Raw genomic sequence first — 14,885 nt, 5'->3', positions numbered from 1 at the left:
GTCATATCAAAACTCTGGACGAAAAGTCAATTTGGATCATGTTGGTGTGCGCACAAGGACAGGCATCAAAAACTGTAACGGTATAAGTTGTAACTCATTATCCATCCATATCTGAAATTTTGGTGTTAATTAATCTAGCCTCATATAGCTGTGTGTTTCTGAAAAACGTTACATTTTCAGTGCTTTTCTCGCTGTTAAAAATTTCAATATAAAAATGACATTAATAGAAAGCACAGCACCGTGTATAAATGAAAATCAGTTTCATAACCCGCACAGCTCCCTTGCATTACTGAGCAGGTATGTAGGTGTTCCGTAATCACAGGAAAAAAATTAGAGGGAACGTTGGTGGGGACGCGTTTCATCTGCAGGGGATGGGAATCTGCTTAAGACTGATAGAGGAATGGATGGAACTAAATACAAGGAAACAGTGGAAGAGAAGCTGAAAAACTGAGGCTTGGAAGAAGGGTCTCTGTCGAGCAGACCAACAACCCAAAGCACAAGGCCAAAGCAAAAGTGGAGCAGCCTCAAAAGAACCAAAATAAAAAAAGGGTTAATAGCCTACTTAAAGCCCTGATCTCAAATTCACTGACAATCTGTGGCACACTGTGTACTCCAGAGGTGCCATCTGACCAACCTGAATGATCTGCAGAAAAATATCAGGAAGAAGGGGACAAAGTCACTGAGCCAAGCTGGGTCAGACTTAAGGATGTCACTGCAGTGAAGCGGGTCGCTAATAAATACTGACTTGTGAGGTTTTAATAATTGGGCATAGAGAGATTTTCAAGGTTTTATTTTTTAGAAATAAGTTTGATAATAATTTATCTACTTTGGCTTTAAAAATAAACTGAACACTTAAGTTGTCAATGAAAATACTTAAATGGAGGAGTGTGGGTGTGTGTTTTGAATTCCAGAAAATGGTGCGGCCTACTTTTGCAAGATGTTATATACCAGTAACGGCACACTGCACAATAACGAGCAATAAATACTTCACTTGAGCATTCATAGTTTTCATTCCCTTTCTCTGTATGTTTAGCATTCGTTTGTTCAGAGGTTGATGTGCTTGCTGCTTCCTGAGCAGCTCTTCTTTTCGCCACCTTAGCGGCCCGCTTCTTCTCTTCTTTTGTTGGCACCTTTTTAGGTTAAACCTATTTAAGTCAGTGTTTGTGTTGCAATTACTCAGTACGTTTACCTTAATTTTTCACTTAAGCTGGCACTTAAGTCTTCAATCTGCCTCAAGAAAGATTTAAGATATGAAGGGGTAGGGGAAGTGACGGCGAAGGTGGTAGGGAATGAGAACGGCGCCCGTAAGCATGCACCACACGGCCGCTGCCAAGAGTTGATTCTACAATAAAATAAAATAAAAATAAAAAGAGGAATAACCTTGGAGGTCAATCATCACCCCAAAAGCAGACAGTAGATGTCACGTAGTATATGTGCAACAGATTTCAGGTCAATAGGTCAAACGGTTTGTGAGCTACAGGCAATTTAAAATCCTAGACAGACAGACAGCCACGGTAGCATATTATATAGAAAGATATCTCTAAACAATTACTAATAACAGTTTGGATTTACTTTTTGCATTGCCTACCTTTGGTGGTTTAAAAGGATAATCCGATGAAAATGTGATGTCCAAAAAGAAAACTCCTCCTTCATAGACAGAACCTGGAGGGCCCAGGATGGTTGACCTCCATTCGTAAATGTTGTCACCTTTCGGCCCAGCACTGAAAAGACATAAAATACATTTTGTGAGTTCCGGTAGCATATCAATGGAATCAAAAAAGAACATAAACACAGCGTGTTCAAAGCGTTTTGGCTAACAAAGGCAAATTTAAAAGTTGGTATCTCCTTCACACAACAGCCATGAAACCACCTCTTCCAAGAACCAACACCCCCTCCTAAAGAACCTCGATTCCTCGGGCACATACAGAGCGAGAAAACGACAGTGGGTCTGAAATCAATATCCTTATATTATTCCACTTGTGTCTGTCCGTGCTCGATATAAACAATGGTTGTCATTGTTTATATCCCTCCACAACAATAGTAAGGAATCCGTGTTCCTGGCAGATTTTGGTCTTAGACTTATCTTCAAGTCTTCAATTCTTTTCAGTTATCGACTGTGGTATTAGATAGTTTATTTGATGCATACTTTGTTACTCACTGAAGCTGCATTATGACGCTCCTATTTTACATCTCCTCGTTCCTTCACTTCAACATAAGCCTCCCGATAAAACGAAAAGGTGCATACAGCGTAGATGCGACCAACAGAAACGGTCTCGCCGGCCTACACAAACACACCAACACACAGAAGCAGAAACATCGACATCATGCCAGACCAGCCACCACAGGCAAGGTGCCTTAGAACAGTGGTTCTCAAACTGTGAGGCGTGCCCCCCTAGCGAATGTTGCCATATGTGGCGTAATTTCGCTATTCGTAGGAAAATTTTAAACTTGTAGCGGTGTATCAGCAGCAAAAAATATAGGAATAAATTTTATTAGGGTTTCAAAAAAACGTTGGGGGGGGGGGGGCGCGATTAAAACGGTTATGAAAACTCAGGTCGCAAATACTTAAAGGTTGAGAAACGCTGCCTTAGAACAACAAAGACAACGTATGACAAACCACTGAGCGGCATTATCCGAAGATCAGTGGCAGCAAGCCTCGCACGCAGACAGTGACGAAAAATTAATTACCGTATATACTCACGTATAAGTTGGGTCTTGAAACCTGAAAAATCGATCATAAAATCAGACCCCGACTTATACGCCCGTTCAAAAATGCGACGCTTACATTTTTTTTTTTTTTTTTTTACATCTTCTTGCCTCCTCCAATCTCACATCAGTTTCTCAGGTGCATCGAATTTTGTTGCAGCAGAGCAGTTACCAATTTCTTTCGCTACTTCAACGATGTTTAATTTAAAACCAGCTTCATATTTTCTTCTGATCGAATGCTCCATCATAGATAAGGGATGCTCCTACGATAAAGGTGTATGAGGGTGTGAAATACAAAAAACACAAATCAGTGCAAACGTTGCCTCGGAATAGTTTGGGTATTACTGTGTGGTCACGTAGGCACAATACATAGAATAAAAAGGCCGTGTGCTCTATGGTTACTTTCTCAGGTGGGTGTTAGCATATCGTAATCTCTTGGACTAATAGCATGAGTTTTCCACATTTGAATTACATGACCGACATAATAAATTACCAGAAATTATACATTAAAATCAAGTCCCGATTTATCTGCAGGAGAACTTAAACACGAGTATATACGGTGCACACATAACCTTTCTAAAGAGCAGCAGCAAACTGCTAGACAACAAGAAACATTACGATGGAAAACTACAGGGATTCCATAACCCGGACAACTCAAAACAAGATATTCCCTTTAAACAGGGCTATTCAAAATGAAAGAGCAGATTTCAAAAATGTATTTCAAACAAACTGTATAAGACAGAAACACACTATGCGACTCTTCAATTCCACCGGGGGGGGGTAAACGTTAACATTATACAAAGTTACCGTCTGTTATACCTGCATTGTTATTACTCTTTAATTTAATATTGTTTTCTTTATCAGTATGCTGCTGCTGGAGTATGTGAATTTCCCCTTGGGATTAATAAAGTATCTATCTATCTATCACTGGATAGAGGACAGTTTAAAAGTCCGCCTAAAAGTATCAGTGAATGCTACCGAGCGCTGTTTCTCACTTATAGTAAAATGGAGACAACTCCACATAAGAGAAATCATTTTGCGTGCTGCAGTTTGCGAAGTGCGAATCCATTGTTCAAGTGCAACGTAAATTCCGCCAACGGTTCAACAAACAGCTGCCTCTTCATAATTTACAAGTGGCATAAAAAAGTTCCCCAACTTCCAGAAGATTCTAATGACTTCATTTTCATGCAAGATGGTGCCCTGCCTCATTTCCACTTGGAGGTCCGGCGTTACCTGAACCAGTTACAGGACAATGGATTGGAAGAGGTAGACAACAAGATCTTGCTCCTCGTCTATGGCCTCCAGACGTTACTCCCTGCAATTTTTTATCTATGGGGGTACCTTAAAGAAAGTGTGCTTGTTCCACCTATGCCTGCTAATCTTCACGATTTGCGACATCGAATTGAGGAAGCTGTGAATTCAGTAACTAGGGACCAGATGACTCGTGTGTGGCAAGAAATGGTCTACCATTTTTCGATGTTTGTTGCGCTACACATGGTACTCATGTTGAGGGCATGCAATCTCAAGGACCATAGGACCAAACTTTGAACTGTCCTCTGTCCAGTGAAGTGTGGAATGTGTTTCTGTCTTCTACAGTTTGTTTGAAATACATGTTTGAAATCTGCTCTTTCATTTTGAATAGCCCTATATTATGGCGTAGACAATTCCCCGTTCGTTAAGCATATCGGACAAACGTTTAGTAATGTCAGAGTTTATTTGCCAGGCCCTGTTTTTACCCATGGCCAGTTGTATCCTATATTTTCCAGAGTTACATCGACACCCGGGTTAAACATTCAGGTACTTGTGGGTTATACACAGGGGAATATTTTCGCAGCCAATAACGTTTATGCAACAAATTGCATTTTCTGACAATTATTATGACCTGATGGCCACAATTCACACATACTGACTTACTTGTGCCCTGCGTCTCCCTTCTTATCCAATGTGTTCTGTCAACCCGTTCATGTTACTCTTTGTATTGTTGTTGCTCTTGTAAGTGGCTATAATAACATCCCATATTAATCATGTGACTATTCTAATATGGAGTCCTCTCACAAGTCACAACTTATTAAAATAACCTCCTTTCTTACTGTAACGTGTCGTCATCGTTTCATTAACGCTTTTATTCTTTTATAATTTTCACAAGCATGATTTGCTAGTTATAAATAAAACCCCCTCCACACTGCTGCTCATTCGTGTCTCGGGTCCTCTGTGCATGGAGTTTGCATGTTCTCCCCGTGTCTGCTTGGGTTTCCTCCCACAGTCCAAAGACATGCAGGTTAGGTGAACTGGCGATCAATCCCAAATTGTCTTTCGTGTAGGGCTGGTGTGTGTGCCCAGTGATGGACTGGCGCCATGTCCAGGGTTTGTTTCTGCCTTGTGCCCGATGCTAGCCGGGATAGGCTCCAGCAGACCCTCACGACCCTGTTCAGTACTGTTACAACAATAATAAACTCATCCCTTGACACTGGCTCTGTGTCGCTCACTTTTAAAATCGCTTCTGTAACCCCAGTGTTAAAAAAGGTCTGGTCTTGATGCTGACAATCTTATCAATTTTCGGCCAGTTACCTTTTCTGTCAAAAGTTCTTAAGCATGTTGTAGCCTAGCATCTCACCAATTACCTAACTTCTAATAATTTGAAGGAACCCTTTCAGTCTGGTTTCAGGGCGCGGCACAGCTGTGAAACTGCTCTGCTACGGGTAACCAATGATTTGCTTATGGCAGCAGACTCTGGACAAACCAGCATATTAATTCTGTTAGACCTCAGTGCAGCATTTGACACTCAGGTCAGATATGACATCCTACTGTCCAGAATGGAGAACATGCTGGGTATCTCTGGTACTGCCTTCCAGTGTTTCAAGTCCTATCTGACTGATAGGCAAGAGTTTGTTAGTCTTGGCAACAGCAGGTCCAGCTCAGCGCCAGTCGCACAATGAGTCCCTCAGGGCCCTGTCCTCGGCCCTGTTCTCTTTTGTATTTATATGATTCCCATTGGCCATATTATTCGTAGCTTTGGACTGGGTTATCATTTTTATGCAGAAGATACTCAACTCTACATCAATGTTAAAAGTGGAACTTCATCAGAGCTTTCTCAGCTCACAAACTGCCTTAGTAAAATTAATACCTGGATGAAACAGAACTCCTAAAAATTAAATTGTAACAAATTTGAACTCCTGCAAATTGGGACTAAAGTGCAACTTAATAAAATGAGCTCCTTCCCAGTCCATCTTGGCGGTGATCTCATCAGACCCGCTTCTAATGCAAAGAACCTTGGTGTTATTTTTGATTCCTCCCTTTCTTATTCCGCCCACGTAAATCACATTAAGAAACTTTCTTACTTTCACCTCCGTAACATATCCTGTGTTCGCTCCTTCCTCTCCTTTTCTAACACTGAGAAACTTGTCCCTGCTTTTATCACGTCCCGCATCGATTATTGTAACTCGCTGCTGGCAGGTGCCCCTTCTAAACTTATATCACACCTCCAGCTTATTCAAAACTTGACTGCAAGAGTCCTTACTCGAACCAGCAGCAGCGAGCACATTACACCCATCCTGCTCTGTCTTCACTGGCTCCCCGTGTCTTACAGGATTGAATATAAAATCCTACTAATAACCTATAAAGCCTTAAATAAGTTACGCCAAACTACATCAGTGACCTTCTTCATTACTACGTGCCTGTCTGCCCACTAAGGTCCTCCGATTCTGGAAATCTTGTTGTGCCCCCCATTAATCTACACTCCATGGGTGACATCAGGGCCTTCAGATGTATAGCACCCAGACTCGGGAATGACCTACCGAAATGAATCAGGTCAGCTGACTCCATGAATTCTTTTAAACAACTCCAAACTCATCTGTTCAGGAAGGCTTTTACAGTTGTGCTTGAAAGTGTGTGAACCCTTTAGAATTTTCTATATTTCTGCATAAATATGACCTAAAACATCATCAGATTTTCACTCAAGTCCTCAAAGTAGATAAAGAGAAACCAGTTAAACAAATGAGACAAAAATATTATACTTGGTCATTTATTTATTGAGGAAAATGATCGAATATTACATATTTGTGAGTGGCAAAAGTATGTGAAGCTCTAGGATTAGCAGTTAGTTTGAAGGTAAAGTTCGACTCCGGTGTTTTCAATCAATGGGATGACAATCAGGTGTGAGTGGGCACCCTGAGTTTTGATCGATCAAAGTCTGCTCTTCACAACACATGTTTGTGGAAGTGTATCATGGCACGAACAAAGGAGATTTCTGAGGACCTCACAAAAAGAGTTGTTGATGCTCATCAGGCTGGAAAAGGTTACAAAACTAAGGAGTTTGGACTCCACCAATCCACAGTCAGACAGATTGTGTACAAATGGAGGAAATTCAAGACCATTGTTACCCTCCCCAGGAGTGGTCGACCAACAAAGATCACTCCAAGAGCAAGGCGTGTAATAGTCGGCGAGGTCACAAAGGACCCCAGGGTAACTTCTAAGCAACTGAAGGCCTCTCTCACATTGGCTAATGTTCATGTTCATGAGTCCACCATCAGGAGAACACTCAACAACAATGGTGTGCATGGCAGGGTTGCAAGGAGAACGCCACTGCTCTCCAAAAAAAAACATTGCTGCTCATCTGCAGTTTGCTAAAGATCACGTGGACAAACCAGAAGGATATTGGAAGAATGTTTTTGTGGACGGATGAGACCAAAATAGAACTTTTTGGTTTAAATGAAAAGCGTTCTGTTTGGAGAAAGAAGAACACTGCATTCCAGCATAAGAACCTTATCATCCCATCTGTGAAACATGGTGGTGGTAGTATCATGGTTTGGGCCTATTTTGCTGCATCTGGGCCAGGACAGCTTGCCTTCATTGATGGAACAATGAATTCTGAATTATATCAGAGAATTCTAAAGGAAAATGTCAGGACATCTGTCCATGAACTGAATCTCAAGAGAAGGTATGTCATGCAGCAAGACAACAATCCTAAGCACACAAGTCGTTCTACCAAAGAATGGTTAAAGAAGAATAAAGTGAATGTTTTGGAATGGCCAAGTCAAAGTCCTGACCTTAATCCAATCGAAATGTTGTGGAAGGACCTGAAGTGAGCAGTTAATGTGAGGAAACCCACCAACATCCCAGAGTTGAAGCTGTTCTGGACGGAGGAATGGGAGAAAATTCCTCCAAGCCGGTGTGCAGGACTGATCAATAGTCACTGGAAACGTTTAGTTGTAGTTATTACTGCAAAGGGAGGTCACACCAGATACTGAAAGCAAAGGTTCACATACTTTTGCCACTCACATAAGTAATATTCGATCATTTTCCTTAATAAATAAATGACCAAGTATAATATTTTTGTCTCATTTGTTTAACTGGTTTCTCTCTCTCTACTTTTAGGACTTAAGTGAAAATCTGATGATGTTTTAGGTCATACTTATGCAGAAATATAGAAAATTCTAAAGGGTTCACACACTTTCAAGCACAACTGTAGCTCTACCTGACTTTATTACCCTTCTCTCAGTTTACCTCCATGTCAAGATGCTCATGTAACCTGTATGTGTGTGTACTATGCCATCAATTATGTTGTCTGTTAGGCTTTTTCTCTGAATTTAATGTCTTAATCTTCTTTATTTATTTATCTGGTTTATACAATGCTATATACTGTATGCCGTTCTTTCTTAAACTCTGTGAAGTGCCTTGAGTATGGGAAAGGCGCTATATAAATAAAATGTATTATTATTATTAAGCGGGTTAGAAAATGACTGACTGACATCCTCCTTATTCACCTATATTACAGTTTTCCTCACCGTCTGTGTTAAAGATCTCAGGAGGTACCCGGTGGAGCCCATACAAGTCATTATTGCCTTGCACTTGCGCCAACAGCTGTTCAAACAGTCAGTAAAATTCAGGAAGATGCAAATGTGCAGGACAGTTTCATTGAACGTATTTTTGATATCTCAGATTCACTCCACTATTCAAAATGCTGCCTTTAAAAGGACACAGGCCCTCTCAGAGGTCTGATATACAATAATGTCTTAAAAATCCGTGCAGGACGCCATGTCCTCCAGTGACATCTGCTCGCCAAGCACATTGCTGAGCAACCGTGAAAGAGGAAAAGCAAATAAGAGGAAAGGTCAAATTCCACAGGTGTTGAGCATGGCAGGCTGCCACTGTGACAGGGGGCACAAAATGAAGCGAGCGAGCCTAGAAGATGGCACCAGATGTCTGCTGTATGTGCTGAATGGCTGATCATATCATTAGTAACAGATTCTTTGCTCAATAAGATGTCAATCTGTGACTTTCTCACTAGAACAGGACATGAACCTTGGGCAGCATCCCCTCTCTCTGTCCTGAGTATTGAGCTGCTTAGATGACACAATTTTAGAAGAGGGTCGCATCAGGCTCTTTCCAAGAATGGCTGGTGGTTTCGGAGTTGTCTCGGCTTTCTTCTTGTTTGAGCTTTTTTTCTTTTCTTTTTTTTTTACCCATGATGCATTCCTGACATGCTTGGTGTCCACTTTTGTGTCGAAAGCCTCTTAAACGTTCATTTCAGACACACATACACACACCTGAAAGCCATGGTCTACATCGGTGAAGTAGATACTGACCTAACTGTCGTTTATGTGGGAAAGTTGGGTGGGATATGCAGTGTTTGAGTTTTATGTAAGTTTTAAGTATCAAAGAAACTTGTAAAAAGTGACTTGTGTCAGAAAGAGTCCTTTCCGTCCTTCACCTTCAATGGTGGACAATTCTTATGTACGGACACAAACTAGATGGAGAATATGACCTCTTGAGGAAGACCTTATGTGATCTCACTCCCTTTCTGGATCGGGTTTTCCAAACTGAATGTTTTGAGGATGTGTAGAAATGTGAAAAACAGCAGCCCATGCCGCCCACTGGAACAAAATGTGACCACTACTATCTTCGAAGTGGCATAATGGCAGATGGTCCTCCAAGGGATTTAGACTCAGGCATATATGCTGCAGATGAAGAGTAATGTACAGTTCATATTATACAGGAGGAGGTGTTGGCAAGGCCAGCAGGGTGCACTTACCCTGTGACCTAAATGTGGATGCCAATGGCCCAAGTACAGTGACAGATACACAGAGCTATGAAAATGGTGCCGTCCATGCACTGAACGTACCTGTTTTTTAACCCCGGGTCCATTGTAAAAAATTGTAACAAATTAAATATGAGAGCAAGGGTTTTAATTTATTATATATATAAAAAAAGACTTCATCTTCTGGCAGTCATCTGGCTGTAAAAATGGCCCCGTCCTTCAGATGAGATGTAAAATTGAGGTCCTGACTCTCTGTGGTCATTGAAGATCCCTAGGCATCCCTCATAATGAGTAGGGTGTACCCCAATGTCCTGGCTAAACTGCCCACCACGGCCTGGTCATTCTGACCTCCTAATTATCCCCGGTCTCTAATCAGCCTCTCACCACTTCATCACCTACTAGGTAATGTGTGGCGAGCATACTGATGCAAAAATGTCTGCCATCACATCGGCCAGGAGAAAGCTGCACATTGGTGGTGGTTGAAGTGGCTCCCCATGCACTTTTTATAAAGTTCTTTGAGTAGTGAGAAAAGGCACTCTATAAATGTAAACAATTACTACTAATTCTTCTTCTTTCGGCTGCTCCATTAGGGGTCGCCACAGTGGATCTTCTTTTTCCATCTCTTCCTGTTCTTGTCACCTTGCTCTGTCACACCCATCACCTGCATGTCCTCTCTCAGCACATCCATAAACCTTTTCTTAGGCCTTCCTCTGTTCCTCTTTCCTGGCAGCTCTACCTTAGCACCCTTCTCTCTCCTCCCCACATGTCCAAACCAACACAATCTCACCTCTCTGACATTGTCTCCCAACCGTCCAACTTGATCTGACCCTCTAATGACCTCCTTTCTATTCCTGTCTATCCTCGTCACACCCAGTGTAAATCTTTACCTCTTTACCTTTGCTACCTCCACCTCAAAGAATTACTACTATTATTATTAATATTGAGCCATTGAGAGGACCTCGGGAGTCCTGCATGCAGTCCTGGTCACCCCGCTCCATAAAAGGCATAGTAGCTTGAAAAGCTGTGCAGGTGAACAACCAGGAGCATTCCAGGAGTTCAAGGGCATGGCCTCCTCAGAGAGGATCAGGGAATTAAAACTCTTCAGAGCAGAAAGGCCTCACGGGGACTTATTCCAAGTTTTCAAAATTTGAAAAGGATCAACCCGAGGCTTTTCAAATGGTGAAGCACATCCTTAAGGACACACACTGGAGACTAAGGAGGCCAGGAAATGCTTCAATGGAAAAAAGGTCACTGAGAAATGACAAGAAAATGATCAAGTCGTGGAGCTGAGGAAAGCTTGGAAACTTCTAAAAAGTACCTGGATGAGACCCCTGGGCTACTGAGATAAGAGCTGAATAGATGAGCAACACTTGACCTGAACAGTCTCCTCTTGCTTGTTCTTTTACACTTACAGTAGGTATGATATTTATTTCAACCCAATAGAAGTAGTTTAGGAGGTTGTTCTGAGCTTGAAAGTACAAAATTACATGAAAGACTTGGGGGTCCCCATGATGTCATCACAGCGCACAACTACTGTAGAATCCATTTAAAGTACTTGGGTTGGGCCATCAAAGGAAACAAATGCATGTTATTCAAATGCCTAACAACCAGAAATATCTTAAAAGACGGAAAACCGCAGAAATGAAATCAATCTGCTTGCCACCTTATCCCTGCCCCACTCTACTGATTAAGGCTTGTACTGATAAAGTGAGAAATGGGGGCAGAAAGTTTATCAACTGTAGTTTCTGCACCTGTGTTGTTCCAAGGGCTTTAAAAACTGCTGCTGCAACCCGTGTCTTAAAAAAACCTGGCTTAGATCCATTACACCTAAAATTTTATCACCCAATCTCTAATCTTCCATTTATGACTAAGATCTTAGAAAAGGTTGTTGCTGCTCAACTCAATGATTATTTAAACTTGCATAACCTGCTTGAGCCTTTAGAATCGAGATTCAGAGCCCTGCATAGCACAGAAACTGCTTTACTTAAGGTGACCAATGTCTTGCTTATAACCGCAGATTCTGGGATGGCTGCTCTTCATGTTCTCCTTAACTTTTGATACAGTTAACCAGGACATCTTACTGTCCAGACTTTCAGCTATTGGTATCTCTGGTGCTGCTCCTTCTTGGTTCACATCGCTTTACGGAAATTTCGCCCCTCACGTTTCGCCCCCACTACATTTCACCTCCATGATATTTCACCCCCACCCCAGTAACTTCTAATACCCACACCCAGACGTTTTGAGTGTTGGAAGTTTCTAGAAAAAACAAAGTGAATAATCATTTTTAGCATTTTAAAACTAACTTTCCTATTTTAAACATTTTTGTAGCAAAATGATACAAAAGTTAGCAATAGTGCATCAGTTAACACTAGAATTACCAGAGCCTACGAAAAAACTCGCAGATCTGTCCCAACCTTAAATGGCTTTGCACCTTTCCATCAGCATCTTTTGTCCTGTAAATGTGTTGATAACAGCAAGCAGCCTGCTATCACATCCCCCACCGCCCCACAGTTTTCTCAGCTCAAGTCTGTTTACCTGCATGTCAGTTGCTTGGATTTGTATAGAGTGAGAAGTCAAGCAAAATGACACCTTTTATAAATACTAAATCGTTATTTGGAACACATGCATTTCATGTGTGTTCCGTTTCTACAACGATCTATGTAAACACATCGTTAAAACAGAAACGTTTTTCATGTGTTAGTAATAATTGACAAAATGTTGACAAACTGAATACAAGTGTCATACATTTACACCGGCTGTTATAGACTGAAATCAAATGTATGTTTTGATTCTAAAATAGTAAGAATATGAGCTGCTCACTACTCAAAACAGACTTGTCTGGGGTCGAACCTGTGAAGTTTTGATTACTAGTCAACAGTTGATACCGTTGCGCCACAGAAGCAGTCGTAGCAAATGCATGTCAATGTCGCACCCTAACGCGGGTTCTTTTTCTGCAGTTATATCCTTAAATAGAAGCGCACTTGTTCTGTTCGAGGAAAAATCTATTATTCACTTCAAACTCCTGTTAAAAACACATCTCTTCAATGAGTAGTATTTGTTTTCTTGTATGTAACTTCTACTGTCTTGTTAATGTGTTTTTGTTGAATTGTAAAGTGTCCTTAAGTGTTTGAAAGGCGCTACATATATAAAACATATTATTATTAAATGTTGCCTCCTTAACCATCTCTTTTGATTTTTTCAGCTTTGGAGGAGTAACGGCCACCTACTTCTTCTTCTATTAGATCCACAACTGAAACAGCCCTTCTCATCAGCTCCATTCACATCATGGGAGGTTACAGCTCCTCCATACGCGCTTTGAAGACCTTATCTAGAACATTGTGTACAGTTTTGGCCTCGACATTCCACCAAAGTGCTGCCAAAACTCCAGAGATGAGTGAGATGAGACGACCTTGAATGAGGGAAATCATCTCATTTAAACAAAAGGAGATTAACATGGGCCAGGAAATAGACAGCCACAGTCTGCAAAGGAATTAGGAGGGTCGACGCCAACCTGTTACTTGACAAAACGTCCTGAGAAAATCAAAGGAGCTCGGCTGGACTGCATGGCATATTCTCCTCCCAACATTTATGTTAACTTTAAAATTGTTGGAAAAAAAGCAGATGGGAGAAAACAGCAAACAGGATGGATAAGTAGCATCAAAAAGCGTAAATGAAATGTGAAAAACTGAAAGACGCTATCAAGAGAAAACGCTAATAAGATAAAGGCCTGTAGGTCTCACGCAGATAGAAACGAAAAAAGCTCGAGACACCTTCGTTTCAAATCAATCACCTTGTGCGTGACACAAGACAAAGGGAGCTTCAATGCAGCACAGATGGAACAGCACAAGACTGCCATAAACATTTAATAAGTCAGGACAATTTCAAGTAATAAAGGCAGCGGGAGTTTTTTTTTTTTAATGCTTGGCAAAGTGCTTTTCAAGAACAGAAATTAAAGAAAGCTTTAAAAAAAAAAAAAAATTTGAGTTTCAAGAAGAAAATGCTTTATTCTGAGATTTGAATGCATAATGGGAGGAAACTCCCTTTGTGGATCTCCGATTCTCATGGGGGACAGCTAAAGGGCTCAAGTGACTGCAATTCCACTGCCACTCCAGGGGTTGGCGCTGTCAAAACTGAAAGTATATGTCATGAGAAGGACTAAGGGCTCGTTTATACTGAGCATACGTACACACATCATGGCTGCCACGCGTTCCCAGCGTTCATTTGACGCGTGCCCTGAGCAGGTCCTCAGAAATTAACGTGACGCATATGCGAGTTACAGTCCCAGCAAAAAGTCGGAGGGCGCAGTGTGATAAAAGTTGGAATGTGACGTCAGCGTCTCTCTGTTTACTATTGATATGCGACAGAAAATGGCTTTGAGGATCCTCCGGGATCAAGGCGCGCACTTCGATGTTTGATGAATGGTTTGATGTGGTAAAGCAAAATGCCAACATACAGATGCATCATTGGTGCTTTTATATTTAAGCGTCGCATATTCCCGATCGTAATGACAAGATACATTTCAAAAGTCTCAAATACCATCTTTTGTGCCATCTTTTTTTTTTTTTTTTTTTGCAACTTCACAACAGCAACATAACATACAGCGCTGTATTTGAGCCACAGAGAAAAAAAATTAAGGACATGGTGAAAACGTGTATTTCGGCTTTAATCTCGGAATGTCCACTTTAACCTCGTAGTTTACTTCATCATTAAAGCAGACCGTCGTAAATGTCATCCCAGTTTTTAATTGCTATGAGCTTCTTGGACCTGACAGCAGCAGCAAGCAGCAATAGATCACCACACAGAACACATTAAATGTATGATATTCCAAATCTCTGCACATTTAAAATCTTTAGATTTCTACGTGATCTCACTTTCATGATGAAATGCATTAAAGTATGCATGTTACATTTTAAAGATAAATCGTTAATCTCTTTTAAATAATGAATACTGTTAATAATTACACACAAGGGGGAGAGACGGTGTAATGGAGCGGTAGCACTGCTGTTTCGCAGGGAGTCACGTTGCTGGTATTCCCTGCCTGGAGTTTCCTTCCAAAGATATACAGTTTTGGTGACGCTAAAATGATACTTGTGTGTGTGTGTGTGTGTTTGTATTCACCTTGCAATGAGCTGATGCCCCGTCT

The 14,885-nt window shown here is 41.2% G+C and overlaps 1 protein-coding gene and 1 long non-coding RNA gene across 3 annotated transcripts in view; both read right to left on the bottom strand.

The window, feature by feature from the left end:
• ube2e3 (ubiquitin-conjugating enzyme E2E 3 (UBC4/5 homolog, yeast)) overlaps positions 1-14,885 on the bottom strand; it is a 182,755-nt gene that overhangs the window by 26,051 nt on the left and 141,819 nt on the right. For both annotated transcript variants that reach the window (XM_028806205.2, XM_028806204.2), the window contains exon 4: positions 1,589-1,721. In XM_028806205.2, coding sequence (XP_028662038.1) covers positions 1,589-1,721 — 133 coding nt within the window. The remainder of the gene's footprint in view (positions 1-1,588; positions 1,722-14,885) is intronic.
• Positions 7,670-14,885, bottom strand: part of LOC127528932 (uncharacterized) — a 118,839-nt gene continuing 111,623 nt past the window's right edge. Inside the window, exon 2 of the long non-coding RNA XR_007935555.1 lies at positions 7,670-7,781. This is a non-coding gene — a long non-coding RNA (uncharacterized LOC127528932). The remainder of the gene's footprint in view (positions 7,782-14,885) is intronic.

The sequence above is a fragment of the Erpetoichthys calabaricus genome, chromosome 8 (assembly GCF_900747795.2).
Source record: "Erpetoichthys calabaricus chromosome 8, fErpCal1.3, whole genome shotgun sequence".
NCBI lineage: Eukaryota > Metazoa > Chordata > Cladistia > Polypteriformes > Polypteridae > Erpetoichthys > Erpetoichthys calabaricus.
This window is presented reverse-complemented; position numbering and strand designations above follow the sequence as displayed.